Source organism: Zootoca vivipara, chromosome 14 (assembly GCF_963506605.1).
Source record: "Zootoca vivipara chromosome 14, rZooViv1.1, whole genome shotgun sequence".
In the NCBI taxonomy this organism is placed as follows: Eukaryota; Metazoa; Chordata; class Lepidosauria; order Squamata; family Lacertidae; genus Zootoca; species Zootoca vivipara.
Window position 1 is genome coordinate 27064916 of NC_083289.1, and position 21093 is coordinate 27086008.

General features: G+C 49.1%; 1 protein-coding gene across 7 annotated transcripts in view; it reads right to left on the minus strand.

The window, feature by feature from the left end:
* The window catches only part of TLE3 (TLE family member 3, transcriptional corepressor), a 50501-nt gene extending 31446 nt beyond the window's left edge, over positions 1-19055 (minus strand). For 6 of the 7 annotated variants that reach the window (XM_035130885.2, XM_035130883.2, XM_035130884.2 and 3 more), the window contains exons 1-4: positions 18004-19055; positions 17374-17474; positions 16021-16084; positions 13559-13603 (exon numbers count right to left, since the gene is read on the minus strand). In XM_035130885.2, coding sequence (XP_034986776.1) covers positions 13559-13603; positions 16021-16084; positions 17374-17474; positions 18004-18027 — 234 coding nt within the window. In that variant the 5' untranslated portion in view covers positions 18028-19055. The remainder of the gene's footprint in view (positions 1-13558; positions 13604-16020; positions 16085-17373; positions 17475-18003) is intronic. The other variant, XM_035130879.2, reaches the window with a different exon arrangement.
* Between the last annotated feature and the right edge of the window lie 2038 nt (positions 19056-21093).

Consider the following 21093-nt stretch of genomic DNA (forward strand, 5'->3'; position numbering starts at 1 on the left):
AGGTTACAGACTCCGCTAACCCAGAAATACCATAGTACCTCAGGTTAAGAACTTTGCTTCAGGATGAGAACAGAAATCGTGCTCCGGCAGCATGGCGGCAGCAGGAGCCCCCATTAGCTAAAGTGGTACCTCAGGTTAAGAACAGGTTCTTAACCTGAGGTACCACTGTACTGTAGTTGGGTGGGGCAGGGGGAACAGGGCACAAGCACACATCAAGTTTCTAATCCTCATGAACCCATAGATGAGCTTTGAAGTACACAGAGAGCATCTGGCGAAACTTCAGGACTCGGACATCCTTCACTGCTATCAACGGCAAATATGTGCAAAATATACAAGAACACTTCTTTATTTCAGGGGGTATTTGAGGATACATAGTACCGGCACCTTTTTTTGTTGTGAAAAAGTGGCACTTTCTGTAACCACTTCATGGTGAGTATCAACATCTATATTTCCGGGGGGGGGGGGAAGCACTGTAAAAGCGTGTCCATTTCATCCAGGATGTAGAACCCAGGTTATCCTAACACAGAGGAAGCCTCCGTATAAGGAAGGGTTAATAACAGACAGGCACTCCTGGACCAGGGCAGCTGTTAAAACAGTTCTGGGTTCCAAGGCAAACAAAATCTGATCACTGGCCAAGGAATCCACAAACAAGGCTAACAATGGAGGCTGGTCAAAAGCACACATTGGAATGGGATCAAATGATCCAAAATTCCTTTTCATAAGTCAGAGCAGCTTGTTATCAATAAAGCATTTAATTTTTAAAAATGATTTAACAACTCAAGACACATCTCTTGAAAGCCAAAAGGGTCCTCTGTTCTTACAAGCTGCTGATTTTCCAGTGAAGGCTATCCAAACAATATCTCTTCTCCTTTGGACAGGAAAAGCTACGGCGAGCATGATGCATGTAGCAGAAACTATTTCTCCTCTAATGGACTTTGAAAACTGTAGAGGAAACCTCTTATTCCTGCATTCTACTATTCTTCCCCCTTCACAGAACATCAGCTGCAGGAAACATTTATATGCAATGTTTTAACACTAGTCAGTTAATAATTGCTGCTCCCAGGATCAAAGGAGTGGGCACTATTCCCCCCCCCTCCTCCATAATATTTATATACCACTTGATTGTAGAAAACCTCTAAAACAACAATTTTGTTACTAAGAAAAAAACAAACACACACACCCACACCCAAATTTACAAACCAGCAATTAACTAAAACCACATCAGCATTCTGCATAAAACAAGAATGTTTTTAGCAGGTGCTGAAAAGAGTACCCCTGCCTGATGTCAAGAGGCAGTGAGTTCCAAAGTGTACGGTGCTGCCTACACTTCCAAATGCGGAATGGGTGTTATGCAACACCCGTAACAACGCCAGTTCTGCAGACTGAGGAGGTCGAGAGAGAATATAGGGGGTAAGGGAGATTAGTAGGCCTGTTGGCAGGAGAATAATCCTCTCTCTTCCACTGTCATGGCAGCAAAGGGTTAACCAACAATGGACTGAGCAGCAGATATACAGAAGCATTCCACCGAAATTTGATCTGCCATCTCCTCCTGCCCCCAATTAAAAAGTTCAGCTAGGAAGCAGCTCTGCATCTATCTGCAATCTCCGGAAACCCCTTTTCAAAAGCTTTCCTACTCTTTATTTCTTTGTCTTGGAGGGGGGCTGAAATTTAAAGAGCTACGACCATATTGCTTTTAAAAGAGCATCCTGGAACGGATATCAGAAGCAACCCTTCCCCACTCCAAGAACAGGCAATCAAAAGGAACAGCAGCCTGGCTTGCCCAGAAAGAGAAGCTTTTGCCCCAGTGGCACAAAGCCCCATGCACACACCCCTCACCCTACAGAGAGGCTCACGGGCAAAAGAAACAGGGGCTGCTCACTCCAGAAACCACCGCCAGCAAGACACCAGAGTCCCGTGGCCTCTGAAGACAGCCTCTGCCAACCTGGTGCCTTCTAGATGTTTTCGACTAAAAGGTAAAAGTTAAAGGACCCCTGGACGGTTAAGTCCAGTCAAAGGCGACTCTGGGGTTGCAGCGCTCATCTCGCTTTCAGGCCGAGGGAGCCAGCCTTTGTCCACAGACAGCTTTCCAGGTCGTGTGGCCAGCATGACTAAACCACTTCTGGCACATGGAGGACTGTGATGAGTGCCAGAGCGCATGGAAACACTGTTTACCTTCCCACCGCAGTGGTACTTATTTATCTACTTGCACTGGCGTGCTTTCGAACTGCTAGGTTGGCAGGAGCTGGGACAGAGCAATGGGAGCTCACCCCGTTGACCTTTTCGATGGGCAAGCCCAAGAGGCTCAGTGGTTTAGACCACAGCGCTACCCGCACTATCAATGCCTCTTAGCCATGATAGCTATTTTCTCCCTCCAGGCTTGGAGGATTCTGGGAATCTCAAGTGGGGAGAATTGCTCTTGCACTCAAGGTCTTGTTTTGGGACTTCCATTTGGGGCATCTTGCTGGCCACTGTGAGAACAGGATGCTGGACTAGATGGTCTGATCCAGCAGGTTCTTACATTCTTATGGACAACAGCACTAGGACTGCTGAGAGCTGAAGTCCAAAATGTCTGGGGGGCACCAGTTGGCAAAGGCAGCCTTAAATACAGGTGGTTTTGTGTGTGTGTGTGTGTGTGTGGTGGTGGTGGATTCCACAGGTTAGAGGACATCCAGCCAATCAGGGGTGAAGAAAATTCTAGGAGGATTAAGGCAAGACTTGCTACATCCTCTCAGCAGCCTTAGAGTCACAGAATTGTAGAATTGGAAGGGACCCTGAACGCAGCAACCACACCTTGACCGCTACTCTGGCTGGAAATTCTTCCTGCTAAATCTTGCTACCAAATGCATTCCCTTCATTCTGCTCCTCCCTTCAAGTCCCTCAAGGCAGCCCACAAGGATACGGAAGCCCGTTTAAAATCAACAAGCAGGCCACAAAAACTCACAAAATTAAGAGTTATCATTAGAGGCAGCCTAAAAACTAAACACTGAGGTACTCTGGGGTCCCAGACAGGACGCAGATGGCCCTTTTGTCACAAAGCCTGAGTTGTAAATATTTCTGCCGTTGGCAAGGATTTCAGAAGCAAACTTTTGTTAGGTTTGTGTGTGTAGCATGGGGGGGTGGAAACCTCCAAGTTCTGCGTTCCGAAACACGGCCTCATATCAAAGCTACACCTTCCTGCTTAACATCCAATTCAATAGCCCATTTAAAAATGTTTGTTCACTTTAGTGAAGTTTGACAAATGAAAAATTGAAAACTCACTTGTCCCTGGTTAAGGCTGAATGAAGGCCTGCCAGGAGAGAGGCGGGGGTCTTGGAAAATGCACCTTCCTCATAAATTCACCCCATTCATCGCAGCATCGCAGCCCCCTCACCCCTCCCCACCAACCAACCTTAATTCATCACCCTCCCGTTTCCACAGCAACCCTAACCCCTCATTCCCCACTAGGACATTATGCAAATAGCTCCTTTGCCTGACCACAGCTCTCTGCAAAAATCACAATGCCTGTGCCAAGGCAGGTCCATTCTGCTGAGTGCAGGAGCCGCCAATCACGTTGGCTCCACAAATTAACACTGGATAAAAGCCACACTTGTGAGAGGAGCGGGCAGCTGCGGGTGCAGGCAGAGACACTGTCAAGTGAGTGATGGTGAACAAAGGCAACTTCAGCCCACTTAGGAAAAACAGATTCCATCAAGTGCAGTAAGTGCAGGACCAGAATTCTTACCATATGCACAGAATGCTTGCGAATGTAATTTTTGGCCAGGTCTGTGACATATCCCAAGAGATGGCAAGGTGGTGGCAGCAATCACTGGGCGTGATTTAGATAAAGTCAGCGCCAAGCAGGAAGGGTCATGACCCACTGAAAGGCAATTGAAAGCCTGTGTGGTGTTGGTGGTTATAGTGTTAAGACTAGGACCCAAGAGACCAGGGTTCGAATCCCCACTTAGCCAGCCATTATGTAGTTCAGTGGGTAATCATGGGCCAGTCACTGCGTCTCAGCCTAACCTACCTCACAGGGTTGTTGCGGGGGACTAGGACCTGAGGAGACCAGGGTTTGAATCCCCACTTGGCCATGAAGCTCACCCTCTTTGTGCTGGGAGATGACACCCACAGGAAAAGTCAATTTTTAAAGAAGGAACCTCTCAAAGATTTAGCACAGGCATCCCCAAACTTCGGCCCTCCAGATGTTTTGGACTACAATTCCCATCTTCCCCGACCACTGGTCCCGTTAGCTAGGGATCATGGGAGTTGTAGGCCAAAACATCTGGAGGGCTGCAGTTTGGGGATGCCTGATTTAGCAGTTTTCTCGACTGAAGAACAAACTCGCTTTCTCTTCTGCCAAACATGAGGCCAAACTCACCAGGGAAGAACATTTTGAGGGGGACAATCACATCACTCAAAAGCAAGTCTAGCTGACTGCTGACTCAAGTCCATCTTGAAGGAACACGACCCTGAAAATCTCCCAAAGAAATGGATTCTCCAGCCTCCCTGAGTTGCTGCCAACTGACCAGATGCCCACCAACTCCACCCCATGTCCGAATCTTCAACTCAACATCCCTGCCACCCAAGCCTGTTGCCCCTTCTCCTACCTGTGTGATCTACACAGACTTGCCACCCACCATATCAGGGGGTAGACAAATGTGGTGCCCGTGAAGGGCGATGGGAGGAGGAGGGCAAGACAGGCAGAGGGCACCCACTTGGCTGGCCCACAGTCCAGCAAGCTGTGAAAAGGGAAACCCAAACGATCGAGGGGAGGAAGCAACTATGAAGAAGAGGTTGCACTGTTTGGGGCTTTTTAGAGGAAAGGAGAGCAAGAAGTGACATGCTGGAATATTCAGGACAGATAAAAGGAAAGTCCTTCTTCACCCAGCACATAGCTAAACTATGGAACTGGGGTGGCTTTAAGAGAGTCCATGGAGAAAGGCTATCATTGGCTACTAGGTACGATGGCTGTGCTCTGCCTTCAGAGTTGGAGAAAGCAATGCTTCTGAATAGCAGTTGCTGGAAGCCAGAGAAGGGGATGTTCTTGTGCTCGAATCCTGCTTGCAGTTCTCCCAGAAGAGGCATCTGGTTGGCCACAGTAAGAACAGGATGCTGGACTAGATGGACCATTGGCCTGATCCAACAGGCTCTCCTTATGTTCCTATTTCTGCCCAGCCAAGAGGATAAACGGCTTGAATTCCTCCCTTCCCCTTTGGGAAAAAAACAACAACACAACCACCTATCTGCTTCTGCATACCACCCTCCAGTTTCCCAATGAGTCTTTAAGGGCAGAGGCGGGCAGGGGAAAGGGATGGGGATGAGGCCATCCGCCCAAGTGCCTCCAGCATTTGTTGAAAGCAGAATATTGTCTCTCTAAGCAGATGAAAATAAGGTCCTTGAGCCTCCAAGCGGTTCTCACTCGGGGAGACAATTAGGGGCACTTCCAGCTGTCTAGCACTCGCTCAAGTGCACTCTTCAACCAGGCTCTCAATGGCGTGTTGAAAGCTATTTGCGGCAGCAAAGCGTTATTAGCCAGGATGGAGAGCGCCGCTGATGAGAATTAAATTCAGGGAGGAGTGTGGGCGCGCGTGGGCGCAAACGGTTATTACGGATTTGCCAATCGCACGAGGCAAACGAGGCCGATTCAGGAGATAAAAATAAGGACGCCCAGCCAGGAGATTGAACAGATATTTGGGGCGGCAGCAGGGTGGGTGGGGGTTGTAATGTGAATCCAGGCATCCCTGCCATTAACTAAAGGAGCCAGCTAAATGGGAGGGGGCTCCTGCAACTGGGGGGGGGGTCTTAAGCACTTGGCAGATTCCTAGAATTATCTCTTGAGGATATCACTAGCTGGAGCTGATGCAATGTTCATGGAACCTCAAAACAGAGAGGGCTGGGCTGGGCTGGGCCGGGGGGGGGGGTTGTGTGTCTCACCAGCAGGTTCCACCAGGCTGAAAAGGCACTCTGGTTTGGACAAACAGGTCAAACCCTACGCCAAAGGATAAATGGACATAAATCTGACATCAGGAATCACAAGACAGAGAAACCAGTAGGAGAACAGTTCACTCTCCCAGGACATTCTATACAAGATCTCAAAGTAGCTGTCATGTTACAAAAGAATTTCAGAAATACACTGCAATGAGAAGTTGGGGAATTACAACTTATTACCAAACTTAAAAACATGGAGAGACCTGGTCTGAATAGAGACATTGGATTCTTATCTCTTATACATGATAAAGCTATTTTTGGCCATCTCATCCCTTGCTTTTTCCTGTAAGACCAAGTGCAGTCGTCGTCAACAGGTTTACCACACGTCTCCCACCACCCTTCTGAGTAATACCCCTCCCCACCCTCTCACTATAAATAAAAAGGTCTGGTGACTTCTGTTTCAGTGTATCTGAAGAAGTGTATATGCACATGAAAGCTCATACCAAGGACAAACTTAGTTGGGTCTCTAAGGTGCTACCGGACAATTTTTAAAAATTTTGTATATATTTCTACTGTGTCAGACCAACACGGCTACCTACCTGGCTTCCCTCTGCTCACCCAACTAGGAAGATACTATCTTTTGGCGTTATTTTACCTATTTTAAAGCAAGAAGCTTGAACAGCCATTTGAACTGCTACAATGCAGCACAGTTAAAACTATGAAACTCACTCCCGCAAGGAAGCAGGGATGGCCACCCATCTAGACAGCTTTAAAGGATTACCAAAGAGTATCAATGGCTGCTAGCTATTATGGCTATGCTGCCCGCAGCTGGAAGCAGCAATGCTGTGGAAAACAGTTGCTGGAAACTGCAAGAGAGGAGAGGACTCTCATGCTCATTGGTTTGCCAGAGGCAGGAGTTCTTGTACCACACAAAGCACCACCCACCGGCAGCTTAAACCTGCTTTGAAATTTTGCTTTAAGAGCATCCTTCAATCTGTCTGGATGTATCCTAAGTGGCGACAAGTTGTACTTGATGCATTTTTAGGCCTTTTGGAGAAAGGCTCAGTGGCAGCACCTGCTCTGCAGGCAGAAGATCCCATGTTCAAACCCCAGCAGCATCTCCTGGTAGGGTTGGGAGAGTCTCTCTGCCAGAAACCCCCAAGAGTTTCCACTGCTACCGCCAGTGTTTCCCAACCTTGTGCCTCCAGATGTTTTGGGACTACAACTCCCATCATCCCCAGCTAGCAAGACCAGTGGTCAAGAATGATGGGAATTGTAGTCCGAAAACAGCTGGAGGCACAAGGTTGGGAAACACTGGTGTAGACAATGCTGAGCTCGATGGACCAATGTTATGTCAGCTTCCCGTTTTCCCAACTTCTCCTACCGTAGTTATCCACTACTCCTACCGGTAGTTATCCACTGCTCATCAAAGCCTCCAGACAGCCGCCCCCGCTGCAATTTCCCCAAAAGAAATCTCCTCCCTTTTTTTTATATACTCAAAGACAAACATCCACCAAGGAACCCTGCGCTTTGCTCTGCCATGCTAGTCTGGAGGGCACAAAGCAGCATGAATCATTCAAGCGTCTACCCGATGGTGTGCAGATAAAGCTAATGCAGGTCACCTGAGAAGTCTGTTAGCTCAGAACCTCCTTGCTCAGCATCCACACACACCACTCTTAGTGGCTGGGATTTACTTGAGGGAGTATCTAGGCCAGAGGAGCAGCAACAGGGGTCTTTTCATTCAGGCCTTCTATTTAACACCTCCTGGCTGGGTTTCTTCAGTGTGTGTGTGTGTGTGTGTGTGTGTGTGTGTACACACGCACACAAACACATAAGGCAGCTTGTGTGAACAGCTGTTCTCATCCAGCTGCTCAATATTTTTTTTTATGAGATAGACCCCTTCTCACTTCCCACTCAGGATTCACAAGTAGTAAAAGCCAATCAATGACTAATCCTTAAACAGAGGCCATTCAAAGGCAGCCTGCACAAACCCCGCCAATGTTTTCTCATTTGATAAAATTTATACACTGCTTGGTTGTTGTTTTTAAAAAGCTCAAATTAAGAGAAATTAACAATTTAAGACATTCAAAAAGTTAGCATAGCAATAGACTAAAAGCAGGTAAGACTTGCATCCAATTTCTAAACATCTAGGTAGGCTCAGCCGAACAAAACTGCTCATAGCAGGTGCTGAAAAGAGTACAGCACCGCACCTGCCTGATATCAATAGGCAGGGAGTTCCAAAGTGCAGATGCTGCTACGCTAAAATATCAAGTTCTTCCTCGTCCTGGTGTCTGAACAGTTCCACACTGGATGGATTGTGATGAAACACTACAAATCCTTCAATGTCGGCTGTGTGATGATAGCCTTACATTTTTGTGTATATAGGAAGATTACCCTAGAATTCCTTGACTGTTCCCCCAGGATATCATCCCAGAATTCATGACTTGCCAGATGGAATCCTTTGGGGATGGATTGAGCAAGTACTTGTATTCCCAACAGACTAAAGCACACACCCTGAATCACCATGACTCTAGGAGCAGCTGAAACAAAAGGAGATAGCAGTGTCCCTTCTAGGGCTTGAATGGGATGTCTGAAAGCTTTCCATTTCTTATATGAATTGGGGATTGGTGATGGACTTTCCCCAGGCAAAAAGGAGCCAACAGGTGGTTTCCAAACCACCCTAAACCCTTTCAAAGCGCCATGGAAACACAGAGGAAGCAGAATTAAAAAAAGTTCCCAGAGGCCACTTGAAGCAAGTAACTGCTTTTGAAAGAGTCATCCCACAGATTTCAAGGGGTTGGTTTTTTATTATTATTACAATCAAACAGTGTATAAATTTCATGAAAAAAAATAAACAAACAAATAAATCCTGCTCCAACTAAAAAGAGGGCAATATCTAAAGCTTAAGGATGAAAAGAAAAAAAGTATTTCCCTGTTGCCTAAAGACAAATAAGATTGACAGCAAGGATGCTTCCCTGGGGACTGTCATCCCCAAACAGGGAGGGCCACCACCAAAAAGGCCGTGCTCATGAACCTCCCATGGAGGAGCAGGGGCACACGAATTCTAACACACCTTAGAATTAAACAGTTCTGACATGTTCAGCAACTATACAGAATGTCTTACATTCAAGGGGAAAATACATTTTTAACGAAGACTGGGTGAGGTTTTGTTCCCAGCCATCTCTAGACTTCTCAAGACACCCCAAATTGTCTTTCCCCTGCCCCACCACACCCATTGCAGGGAACCTCACCCAACTATGAACGTTGTTCCATGGGGTCCCAGATCAGGCCAGGTGAGCACATAATGGACAGCCCCACACTTCTCTCTGCCGTCACCAGGCAGACATTTGCCTTCAAATCAAATCCCACAAAAGCCATAGTCGCCCCAAAAAAGTCCCATTAGACCAGCTTTCTTCACCCTGGCCACTTTGCCCTCCAGATGTTCTGGATGAGGACTGGGGAGTTGCCGTCCAAAACTGCTGGAGGACCCCAGGTTGGCAAAAGCAGCATCAATGTGAGTGGATGGGTGCGAAGGCAAGGTGAGAGGAGAGCAAAGCAAAGCAAACTCCCTGCTACCAGCTGAGCCCGGCAAATCCTCTCCCAACCTGCTGGAAGAGGCAAGGCAAAGAAGGCAGATTAAAGGATTGGTTTTCCCTCCCCTCGCAATCAAGGCAGCTCATTTCATTTTGTTCAATAATCCTTAAAATGCCATCTCCAACCAAAAACATCACACAGACACATCGACTACAAAGCTGCCCGCCCACCCCCTCGCAGAGATATAAATCTGACATAATTACCAGCCAGGGAACCCGGCATCAAAAGGAGCCGTCCCCCAAAGCAAGACATAGGTTGGGAGGGGTTTGCTTGCAGAGAGTGAATGCCCCCCCAAAAGAAGAAAAACAACAACCACCCAGCCAAATTGCCAAGTCTGAAGAGTCCCTCTCTGGCACTTTCTTCGCCTCCACAGGCCTTTTCAAAGCTCGAAATCTACAGCCGCTAATTTACGACTCTCTTAGAGGGGGGAAGATATGAAGCAGCAAATGGAAATAGGCATTTAAATCAGGTTTGAGAGCAGAGTTCTGGGGGGGGGGAGCAGCCACACAATAAGGGGAGGGGGGAGACCGTCTCTCTCCACTGGGCCAGAAAGCTTTGTTAGGAAAAATATCAAAGTGTCTCTCAGTACCCCGGGTTCAGTTGCCTGGGACAGCCAACCGAGGTATCAAGAGACATTTTGGTATTTTCCCCAACAGCTTCTAAACTCTCCTTATTTCTTTATTGCATTGGCTAGTTGCTCTTTGGGCCGTAAGTGACTTGTAGAGAGTGAGGCACACGCTGGAGCCCAGTTTAAAAAGCAGAAGAATACAAAAACCTAAAAAGCGCGAGATCTCTTATGCCTTGGTCAAAAAGCCCACCTGGAGTCCTGTGTCCAGTTCCGGGCATCACAGCTTTACGAAAGATGCTGATAAGTTAAGGACATGTACAGAGGAGGGTTTGTTTAGCAGAGATATGATAGCCATTCTCAAATATCTGGAGGGAAGATGGAGCGAGCTTGTTTTCTGCTGCTCCAGAGGGTAAGACCAGAACCAATGGGTTCAACTGACAAGAAAGGAGATTCTGGCTAATCCGTAGGAAGTATTTTCTGAGGGCAAGAGCAGAGGAATTGACTCCACTGGAATGGTGTGGGCTCCTGTTGTTGGAGGTTTTTAAGCAGAGCTTGGATGGCCATCTGGCAGGGATTCCTTAGCTATGATTCCGTCACAGCATGAGAAGAGCCACTGGATCAGGCCAGCATCCTCTCCTCACAGCAGCCAACAAGATGGCTGAGGGAAATCAGCAAGCAGGTTTCATGCACAAGAGCAATCTCCCCCTCCTGTGGTTTGCAGAAAGTGGTGTTCAGAAGCATTGTCTGCCTCAAACTATGATGGCAGAGCGTAGTCATCATGGCTGGTAGCCATCAATAAATAGCCTTTCCCTCCAAGAATTGGTCCAATTCTGTTTTGAAACCATCCAAGTTGCCTCCTGAGACTGTTTAACCATGTGGTGCACGAGGAAGCTATGGTTCGCTTTTAAGCTCTTCCCCTCTAAGGCATCACAACTAATCAGGCCTGATCTCAATAACTTCATTCCTTGAAGTTTTGCTATCATGCGCCCAGGCCCTAGGCTCCTTAAGGTTTTAAGCTTATCAAGGAAGCAAATCGCATTCCCAAACAGCTCAGCTTGTTCTGCCCTGGGGGGGGGGAGAGAGAGAAGGGGGCGGGAGCCATTAGAGTAAGACAGAAGTTGCCTCTTCGGCAGACAAACAGGTGGGGCTGCAATAGTCATTAGATGCTATCGCCTGGAAGAGGAGTTTAACTCTTTGCAAGCCGGTCACTCTTGGGAAATGGTGGCAGTTCAATCTAATTTGACTATGGGGTCTGAACTTAGTCACAGACAGCATTTCGAGGTCAACTATACCGAGAAAAGGGGAAGGGGATCTGCCAGAGATGGGAGATCTTTGACACTCTCAGCCAGGGGTCAGCAAACTTTTTCAGCAGGGGGCCGGTCCACTGTCCCTCAGACCTTGTGGGGGGCCAGACTATATTTTGAAAAAAAAATATATGAACGAATTCCTGTGCCCCACAAATAAACCAGAGATGCATTTTAAATAAAAGGACACATTCTACTCATGTAAAAACATCAGGCAGGCCCCACAAATAACCCAGAGATGCATTTTAAATAAATGGACACATTCTGCTCATGTAAAAACATGCTGATTCCCGGACCGTCCGCAGGCCGGATTGAGAAGGCGATTGGGCCGCATATGGCCCCCGGGCCTTAGTTTGGGGGGACCCCTGCTCTCAGCTGTAGGGGGTTGGGAAAGGATTTCAAATTCCTAGTGGTCCAAGTTTTTTGGGGGGAGGGGGGATCTTTTACAGCACCCTTTGCCAACCCAGTGCCCTCCACTTGTTTTGGCCAACAACTCCATGCTGGCTGGGGCTAAGAATTGTTGTCCTAAAACATCTGGATGGCACCAAATTGGAAAAGGTCATCTTAAAAACACTGAGCAAATTACTAGTTTTCTGCTGCTCCAGAGGGTAGGACCCCGAACCAATGGATTCAAATAACAAGAAAGGAGATTCCAACTCAACATTAGGAACAGTGGGACTCCCTCAGAAGGAGGTGGACTCTCAGTCATTTGAGGTTTTAAAACAGGGGTTGGGTGATCATCTGTTAGAGAACCTTGCATTGCAGGGGGTGAGCCTAGGTGACCCGCAGGGTCCCTTCCAATTCTAGGATTCCGTGACCACTTTCTCAGTCTCATCTGCCTTCTATCCATCCCTATGTATGTACCACAATCTACTCCCTTTTAGCTCTGCCCCTTCTTTAAAGAAGCAGGCATTCGGTGAGATTATGTAACAAAAAAGTGCGCCCTTGAACACATACAAAGCACATTTCTATCAACACTCATTTATTTAGAGGAATACTAATACACTGCCCTTCACAACATCATCACAGGGCTGTGTACACATATGAAACAAGGACAAACCTATACCAAATTAAACTTACAACAATAGAAAATCAACTTCCATAAGCCAATCTTTCTGAGGGCAGCATCCAAACACCCCCTGGACAATGTTGTGAGACAATTACAACTTTCGCTAAGACCTGGGTGCTTGGCAACTTCATTAAGCATAAACTTCATTAAAACAACAAAAGTGACTTTAAACACAAAATGCTCCAGGTTTCTGCTAATTACTTTGCTGCTTTAAAAAATAAACACAACCTGGGCTATCCTAGAATTAAATAAAATTTAAGCAACACACAGTGAGGTTTCCAAAAAGAGAGAGGAGCAGGTAGGTCATTGAACTCATCTACTGTTTGGTTTCTACCCACCCAGGTACACCTATAGCCAGGCTACAGTTTTTATATATTTTAAATGAATTTTTAAAAAGAAATAAATCAAAACTACAGTAGCTATAAAAGTCAGTTGTGTTAAACAGGCCAATGCTTCCAATTTTTGACCACAGCCCAGTCACTCGCAGTCAACTGATGGACTTGCTGTGCTCTCCAACCCCACAGATCTCCTTATGCCAGGACCCCATGTGAGCAGCACCCTATTGCCATGGTGCATTCCAAGGGGCCAGCAGACAAACTACCTGTGTGATCCTGGGATCTCCACAGCAGTGAGGTCACCAATGCATGCATTGCAACACATCATGTGACAGAGACAGGTGTTGCAAAAGAGGAAAGTGCAACTTTGCTGGAGAAGGGGCAGGATGCGGAGGTGCTGAGAGATGGGGGTGGATGGAGTAAGACTGCTCTGGTGCAACACAGCAACCGCAAAAACACAAGTATTTGCTCAAAACCACAATTGCGAAAGGGTCAGAGTTCCACAACCCCAAAGCCCAACGAAAACAAAGGAATTTGAAACGCCAAATAAACGCCACCTCCGTGCACACCTCTTCACCTCCACAAGTCATTCTGAATCGAGTCCAAAGGGGCAACATTTGCAGTGCCCTGATTTTCGCACAAATCTCCCTGGCAACAGCTTAATGCTCTCTATCCCCCCCCCCAAGCCTTGTTCCTGAAGTAGCCGAGGAGAGGGAGGGGAGAGGCAACAGACCACTGAACAGGGACACAGACTGAACATGCTGTAAGCAAAGACACTCACCTGCTTGTGCATTTCAATGTTCAAGCCATAAGACATTTCATAGTACTGAAAAAGAGAGAAAATGGGGGGGGAGAGACCTTCATTAATCATGCAATAAATGCTTGGAAGCATCCTGAATATGGTAGCCAGTATCTCAAAGCGAAGGAGGGGGAGAAAAGAAAGGTTGGCTATCGCTTTGCAGGAGCCCAAGAAACTGCTGCAGCTGCAGAGTGTCCGCCCTGCTCGACATATCTTTAACAAGATGACAATGCTTTGACACGCCTGCCTCTTCTCCGAAAGCTGCTTAGGAGAGCTCTAGTCGTGAACTGCGTGCTCCTTGTCTCCTGGATGCAAGACAACCCACACAGGCTCTGGGGAGACATCTTGAGCTATTTCTGCGCTGCGCTCAACATCACAGCTCAAGGGTGTAACACACCACACATGCAGAAAGGCGCTTATTTGATAAGCAGCACCTGTCATTAAGGGATTTCAAAAAGCGGGATTGAGAAAACCCGCTACCTTTGACCAGGAAGGCCTACGTCCAAAAGTGCTCTGCCGGGATCAAAGTGTCCTACATTGATGAACGTGCTATTTTTCATTGTTAATTAAAGGTTGTGCTGCACAGCGGTGGGGATGGGGCAACACACCAGGAATTCACTGCATTGCTTTAGACATGCTCTCTCACCCACACCATGACACACACAGACAGTTTGACATAATGCCACTCAACTCCCTTCTCAGGTTGTCGTGAGGTTTACAATTTATTGAGCTTCTTGCATTTATACCCCTTTTCCTCCAAAGAGCTCAAGGTTCTCCCTCTCAACAACAACCCTGCAAGGTAGGTTACCCTGAGAGGCCCATGACTGGCTTCAGAGCTGAGTGAGGAGTTGAACCCAGTCTCCCAGGTCCTATTCCAACACTCTAATCACTACACCACAGTGGCTCTCAAGCCCTTTCAATACTGCAGGGACTGGCTGCATGCATGCTAAGCCAGTGGCATGTAGATCTGCATGTTATACACGGAGATAGGACCAATTGCACTCTGTGCTATGTGTAACTGATGAGAGCACAGCCAATCTTCAGATGTGTTGGTCCACAGCACAGCCAGTGGAGAGGAGTGATGGGAGTTGCTGCCCACATGACAGACCTCCCCAGGAGCAAAATCCAGTGGACATTGTGGGTCTTATTTCTGAGTATAACCACCTGCATTTGTTACAGGGTGGCCACAATCTATCATTTGACATGCGCCAGCCACAGGAGGAAAGGGGGAGATTTTGGAGGCTGCAGACACACCAGAAGTGGTCAACCTGTTTCAGGACTGTATCACTTTCCTCGGTGTGTGTGTGTGTCTCACAGGCTTAAAGGTGCAGCAAACAACCTCCTCCAAATAGGAAACCAGCAAGTCAAAGAGAAACTGAATCTAGACCCCTTTACCCCTTTACGTCTGCTGCTCTTTTAAAATGTGCAGGCCAGACCACCTCAGTGAGAACCCAGCTGAGAAAAGGAGATGCCCTTGATCCTAATCCCCTGCAGCCTTGCATTACAAACCCAAGTTTTTTTGGGGGGGGGGAGGCAGAAGGGGGGCAAAACCTCAATTGGGCGTTCAGTGTCCTAATGAGGCTCCCAATGAGGTCAGACCCAACCATCCCTGAAAGCAGTAACATGGCAAATAGTCAGACTCAACTCAACTATTCTGCCATATAGCCAGCAAGAGCCAATCCATCACATTTGCTGCAAAAAAGGACCCTTTAAATGCCGTTGAGCTGCGTACAGCCGATCAGTTTCTGACAGCCATTCCCCAATACCTGGTTCTGCCAGGGCTATTAACCTCTGGCATTCCCCAAACTGCCACAACCACAGGGATTATTAGCAACTGCAAAGACCACTTCCTGGGAAAGGCTTCCCTGTAGCAAAAGCAACAACTGACCACACACCGCAGCGATTAGGCATTTATACAGCTACAGGGACACTTGGGCCAGGAGGGACTTGCGAGGAGCTGAATCAAGGCACTTCCTGGGGTTGTGGGTTTTTTTTTCCTGGGAGTTTCCTGCGGCAAAGAAGCGAAAGCCCAGGTCAGGCACCCACCACACCACCAAGGGCTTATAAACACTGCGGTTGTTCACATATGCCCACAGGGAGCCAACAGCTATTATTTTTCAGATATGGAAAAACCTGTCATATCAGCGGCATATTCCATAGAAGAGCAGAAAGCGCTCAGGACTGCCTAAGAAAATCCTATTGACATGAGCCATTTAGCCAGGTGTGTTAAAGTGCTTCCCTGAAAGCACAAGGGCACACAAAGTTGGACAGGTAGAAAAGGGTTTGTGGAGCGGGATGGGACGGGAACCTCATACGAGACCCCGTGAGTTCCAAAAGAAGCCTTCTACCCAATGTTTTGGGTTACAACTCCAAGTGACTCAGCTTGGGTCAGAGAAGTCCGGTTTTCCCCAGACAAACAGTCACCATCAAAGAGTCTCTCTTACCATCACATAGTGGCGCTGCATCTCTGTCTTTTCATTCGCAAGCTTGTCGTACTCTACTTTAAGACTAGAAAAGAAAAAAAAGAGAAGGCACCCGTCACAACTCAGAAATCCCAGAAAAACTCAAGTTGCTAACAAGACGGGCAGGGTGGGATGTGGGCAGAGTCAAGGAAAGAGTACCTGAAAGTCACACCTTTTCACCCCAAAACCCTTCCTTCCCCATTAACTCTGCAGGCATGCAAACTATGAAAAAGGATGCACTCTGCATATGCTCCAAGGCACTTGATCCTTCACAGAGAAGATTCAAAACAGGGTCACAAGGCTACAGGTGAGTGAAACACAGCTCTTGTGAGGCAAGAGACTTACCAGATTTTTTAAAAAAATAAACAATGTGTCACTGGAAATTCAGCAGAGCCTGAATTATATACACTGCCAATGAGCAGCATTTTTTCATTGATTTACTGGAGATTGTGATAAAAAGTATTTTAAATCGGAGATACCCTCAGTGAAAAGGCAGCCTTTTTCTGACAGATGAGTTGCAAAAATGATCTGAAGAAATAGGCTTGAGGTTTTTTGCCTAACCCTCGGAGCTTCAATTACAGAAACTGAAAAAGGACCTGTCTTGAACCTCTTAATGATGTCAGCAAATTAAAAGCCAGAGAGTTGATATTGGGGTGGAAAGGTAGGGGGGGAATTACCATGAAAATTTCGGATCTTCTTAGCAAATCCTCCCAAAAATGCCTAGAAGCTGTGCAGATTAAAACTCTCAGCTCTGAAATAGCATGCCCAATTTACTTTTGGTATTAAACACACAGCCTCTGACTGTGTGCCAGCAGGCTTTCTATGGAAGCCTGCTTGGGACTGCCTCTTATCTGAGAGTAAATCCCCCTAAAATAAATGGGACTGACTCCCAAGAAAACCTAGAATGGGATTGGGCTGCAAGTAAGGAAACTTAAGAGTGCTTGATGGTACCACTTGGGGTGTTCGTTGCAATCAAAACAGCTTAGCAAGCAATGGGGAAGAGGAACACATTTGAAGGAATGGGGGGTTGTTTTCTTCAGCTAAACAGCTACTAACTAGCAAAGACAATGTGCAGGAAATAAATGGATGTTCCTAGCAGACAGGGCTGCAAAACTCCTTTATGGAAACTCCCCCAAATGTTCTTAAAGAAAGTGAAAGGGGGGGTGAGCCCCAAGTTGACAGAGAGTGGAGAACAATAAGCAGTCTGGAAGTCAGCCAGCTCTGTGGTTTCTAAGGCACTCCAGACCGCCTGCTCTTTTAACCCTTCAGCGTCTGTCAGGATTAATAAGCCTTTCACCTTCGCAAGGTGGGAGGAAGGAGCCAGAGAAAGGTTACCTGTGGTACTGAGCCTGCAGGAACTGGAACTCGTCCTTAATCCTGTCGCAGGATTCGGCAACGGTGAATTTGAAGCCTGGCTGGCCAGGCTGGTGGGGTGCCTGGAAAGGGAAGAAGACAGCCCCCCCACCAGGTTTATCAGTAAGTCCTCTGGGGCAGCCAGCCCATCCAAGCCCATCATCAACACCCCCCCCAACTGTAGGCACCCAAAATGCCTCCCACAGGACTGGGAGAGAAGTGCAAGTTACATAGTAATCTCACCCAATTAAAAGGGGGTGCTGCACAATTATCCAAAAATATAAACAAGCCCCCCCCCCGCATTTTTAAAGCACTAAGTTCTCTGTGACACCACTGGCAGAGGGCTCGGTGCTCCCATTCCCTCCCCACCCCCAGCCCCACATATGCACGCGGGCTTGCTGGAGGGAAAAGTGAAGAGGGGGAGGGGGGAAAAGAGCACCACGACAAACCTCACCCCACAAAAGGGCGAGTTCCCAAGCGGGCCCCAAGGGGCGCTGCTCAGTTTACACGCGGCTCAAGCCCCCAGGGCCGCGATCCGGATCAAAGGCCGCGGAAAGCCGAGCAGGGCGCCTCCCTCCCTCCTTCCCTCCCTCGACTCAGCCACCTACTCACCGGGTGCCTCCCTTGAGGATACATGGCCGGCCCCGCGATCGGAGCGACGGTCCCTCCGGAGCCTGGACAAAGGAGGCGAGCGCGGGCGCCTCAGCAGCCGCCGCCGCCACGGCCGAGAGCCTGACGCGCCTCCTCGTCGTCCGAGCTCAGCAGCAGCAGAGACGACGACGGCCGGGCTTCCCCCGGGTGGGCAGCGGCGATGGCGGGCGAGGGGGAGCCGCCGCCCCTTCCGGGCATCCTACCCCCCCTCCCCGGGCTCGGAAAGGCTCCCCGCCGCCGCTCGAGGACGAAGGCAAGAGACGAACGCCTCCTTCTAACAACGGCGCCCCTCCGTTTGTGTACACCCAAGCGCGCGCGTTCACACGCACAATCCGCAGCTACTCCGAAGCCGGTGGACGGCTGGGCTTTTCTTTTTGTTAGCAGATCCACCAGAAAAGCTCCCTCGGGCAGAGCAGGAGACGAGACAAATGCCGCGGAGTGTTGGGGGGGGGGGTACTTCCTTGCAAATCCACCCGGTTGCTCTTTCCCTGGCCGCCGGGGCTGCAACGATTTCCTTCTCCTCTCCTCGCTCGCAGGGAGACAAGAAAACCACACGAAGAAGAAAAACAAAGCCCGGATTGTTGTTGTTTTTCGGGGAGGAGGTCTTTCTCTCCTCCGCAGTAACTCCACCGAGATCCGATCCGCGCGCGCGGAGCCGAGTCAGGCGGGCTCCGTTCCTTGTTCTCCTTCCCACGGTCCTCCCCGTCGCAAGAAAGCGCAGCCGGATCCAGACGGGGTCGCCGCGGTCATGGAGGCGAAGAGAGCCGGGGGGGGAGGGGAGGGGAGGGGTGATCGCTTCTTCAAAGGAGGCAAATCCTCAAAGGCTGTGGCCCCCACCCCGAACAAGCCGCGAGCAAACGTCGTTCGGCACCCCCCCCCTTCTCCAATCCGGCCTTGCAATGCCACCCACAGAAGGCGAGGCTCCTGCTGCTGCTGCCGCCGCCGCCGCCGCCGCAACACGAGAACTCCGCGTCGCGCTCCAAATAGGGGGAGGACCGAGAAAGGCGAAGCAGCAGCAGCAGCAGCAAACACCGAGCAGAGAAGAAAGGAAGAAATGAATTGAAGGGCTGAGCGAGCTCTGCGCCAATCACAGAGCGGGGATCCCACGTGGGGGCCGTAGCCACTCGCCGCGTGATTGGTCGGCTCCCGGATCGAGTGCGGGAGGGGCCGGGGAGAGGAGGAGGTGGGAGGGAGGGAGGGAGGAAACCTCGGTGCCACCTGGCGTCCGAACGGGGGAAAGGGAGGCGAAGCGGAGCAGCGGACCCTCCCCCACCCTGCACCCCTATATACCCCCACCCCCAACGCTGGGCCGCTTCCTTCCTTCCTCGCTGCAGGCCCCCCCCTCCCAGCAAGTCTGCCCCCCTCCCTTTTCCTTTTTTTCCCACGGCTCCTGCCCAGGCGGGGAAGGGGGGGGGCTTCTCCTTCTCTGTCCGGGGATCATTTGGTTGCGGTTTGGGCTGATGATATAATTCGACGTGAAATGCCACTGCGCCCGGTGGGGGGGGGGGCGCTTCTGATGATGAGTTAGGAAGTTGTGTATGTTTGTCTGTACACTTCCGGGGGCGGGGGGGGTGAGGAGGCAATAGCAACTAGAGAAGCACCCCGCCCCGCTCATCCAGGCTTTGGAGTGGGGGCACAACGTGTTAGGCGAAGGAGAGACCATCGGATGCGAGAGCCAATGTGTTATAGTGATATAAGCGTATCGGACTACGAACCGGGAGAGACCAGGATTCGTATCCCCTCCGCTGGGCCATGAAGCTCACTGGGGGATCCTTGGGCCCAGTCATAGGCTCTCTCAGCCTAACCTACCTCACAGGGTTGTTGTGGGAATTGAATGAGGATGGGGGGGGGGTAAAGAACGTCACACGCCACCTTGGAGGGGTATAAATGCAGTACAAAGTAATAACCCAAGAACTGCTGCTGCCGCCGTCCTCATCCGTTCGTTAAGACTTTGTAGCGCTGCCAGCTCTTGTTGCTGTTTTAGTAACAATGCTTTAGGACAGGAGTCCAGTTCTTCCTCCCACCCCAGCAGTACAGGCAGCAGAATTGTCCTCCCACTTGTTGGGTGCAGATAGTATTGCAGCGGGATGGTCAGTTCTCACCGAAAGGCCTTGGCAACCTGGGTGTTGTTTTTAATTTATCAGATTTCCCTAGGAAGGGGACAATCCGGATTATACTGGGGGAGGAGGGGAATAGATACCAGCTCATCCCACAATAGCCACCTGTCTGGTAACACCCTTTGATCTCTGAATCAGCAAACATAACCTTCTGAATGGCGGACAGTCTGGCTGTAGGCCCGTTTTCCTCCCGAATCGAAAAAGACCTTTGGAACTCCCTGCGGGTGCATCTAAACACCGACCGCGCTTCAGAAGCTTCAAACCGGCTTAGCCTTGAATCCCTCCTGGTTGGGATGGGAAAGTGTTTTGATGCAGCTGGCCAATGATGTTTTATCACCTTTAACTTGGGAAGGATTTGAAGGTTTTAGCTTTCCTCTTCTTGATTTTTCTATCCTGTTTTATTATTGTTAACTGTCTTGGACGGGCAGGCGGCCTAGAAATATTTCAACTCAACATTTTCAGCAGAATAACTCCACCGTTGAGCGATATTGTTTGGTTGTGTGCAGTCCAGTGGCCACTTTTCTAGGGAAACAAGGCATTTCAAATAAAATAAAAAATGAAGAAAAAAGACTGGAAGATGACCTCATGATACAATTTTACAGAATCATAAAATTGTAGAGTTGGAAGGGGATCCCCAAGGGTAAAGGTAAAGGGCCCCTGACCATCAGGTCCAGTCGTGTCCGACTCTGGGGTTGCGGCGCTCATCTCGCTCTATAGGCCGAGGGAGCCGGTGTTTGTCTACAGACAGCTTCCGGGTCATGTGGCCAGCATGACAAAGCTGCTTCTGGCGAACCAGAGCAGCGCACGGAAACGCCGTTTACCTTCCCGCCAGAGTGGTACCTATTTATCTACTTGCACCTTGATGTGCTTTCGAACTGCTAGGTTGGCAGGAGCTGGGACCGAGCAACAGGAGCTCACCCCATTGCAGGGATTT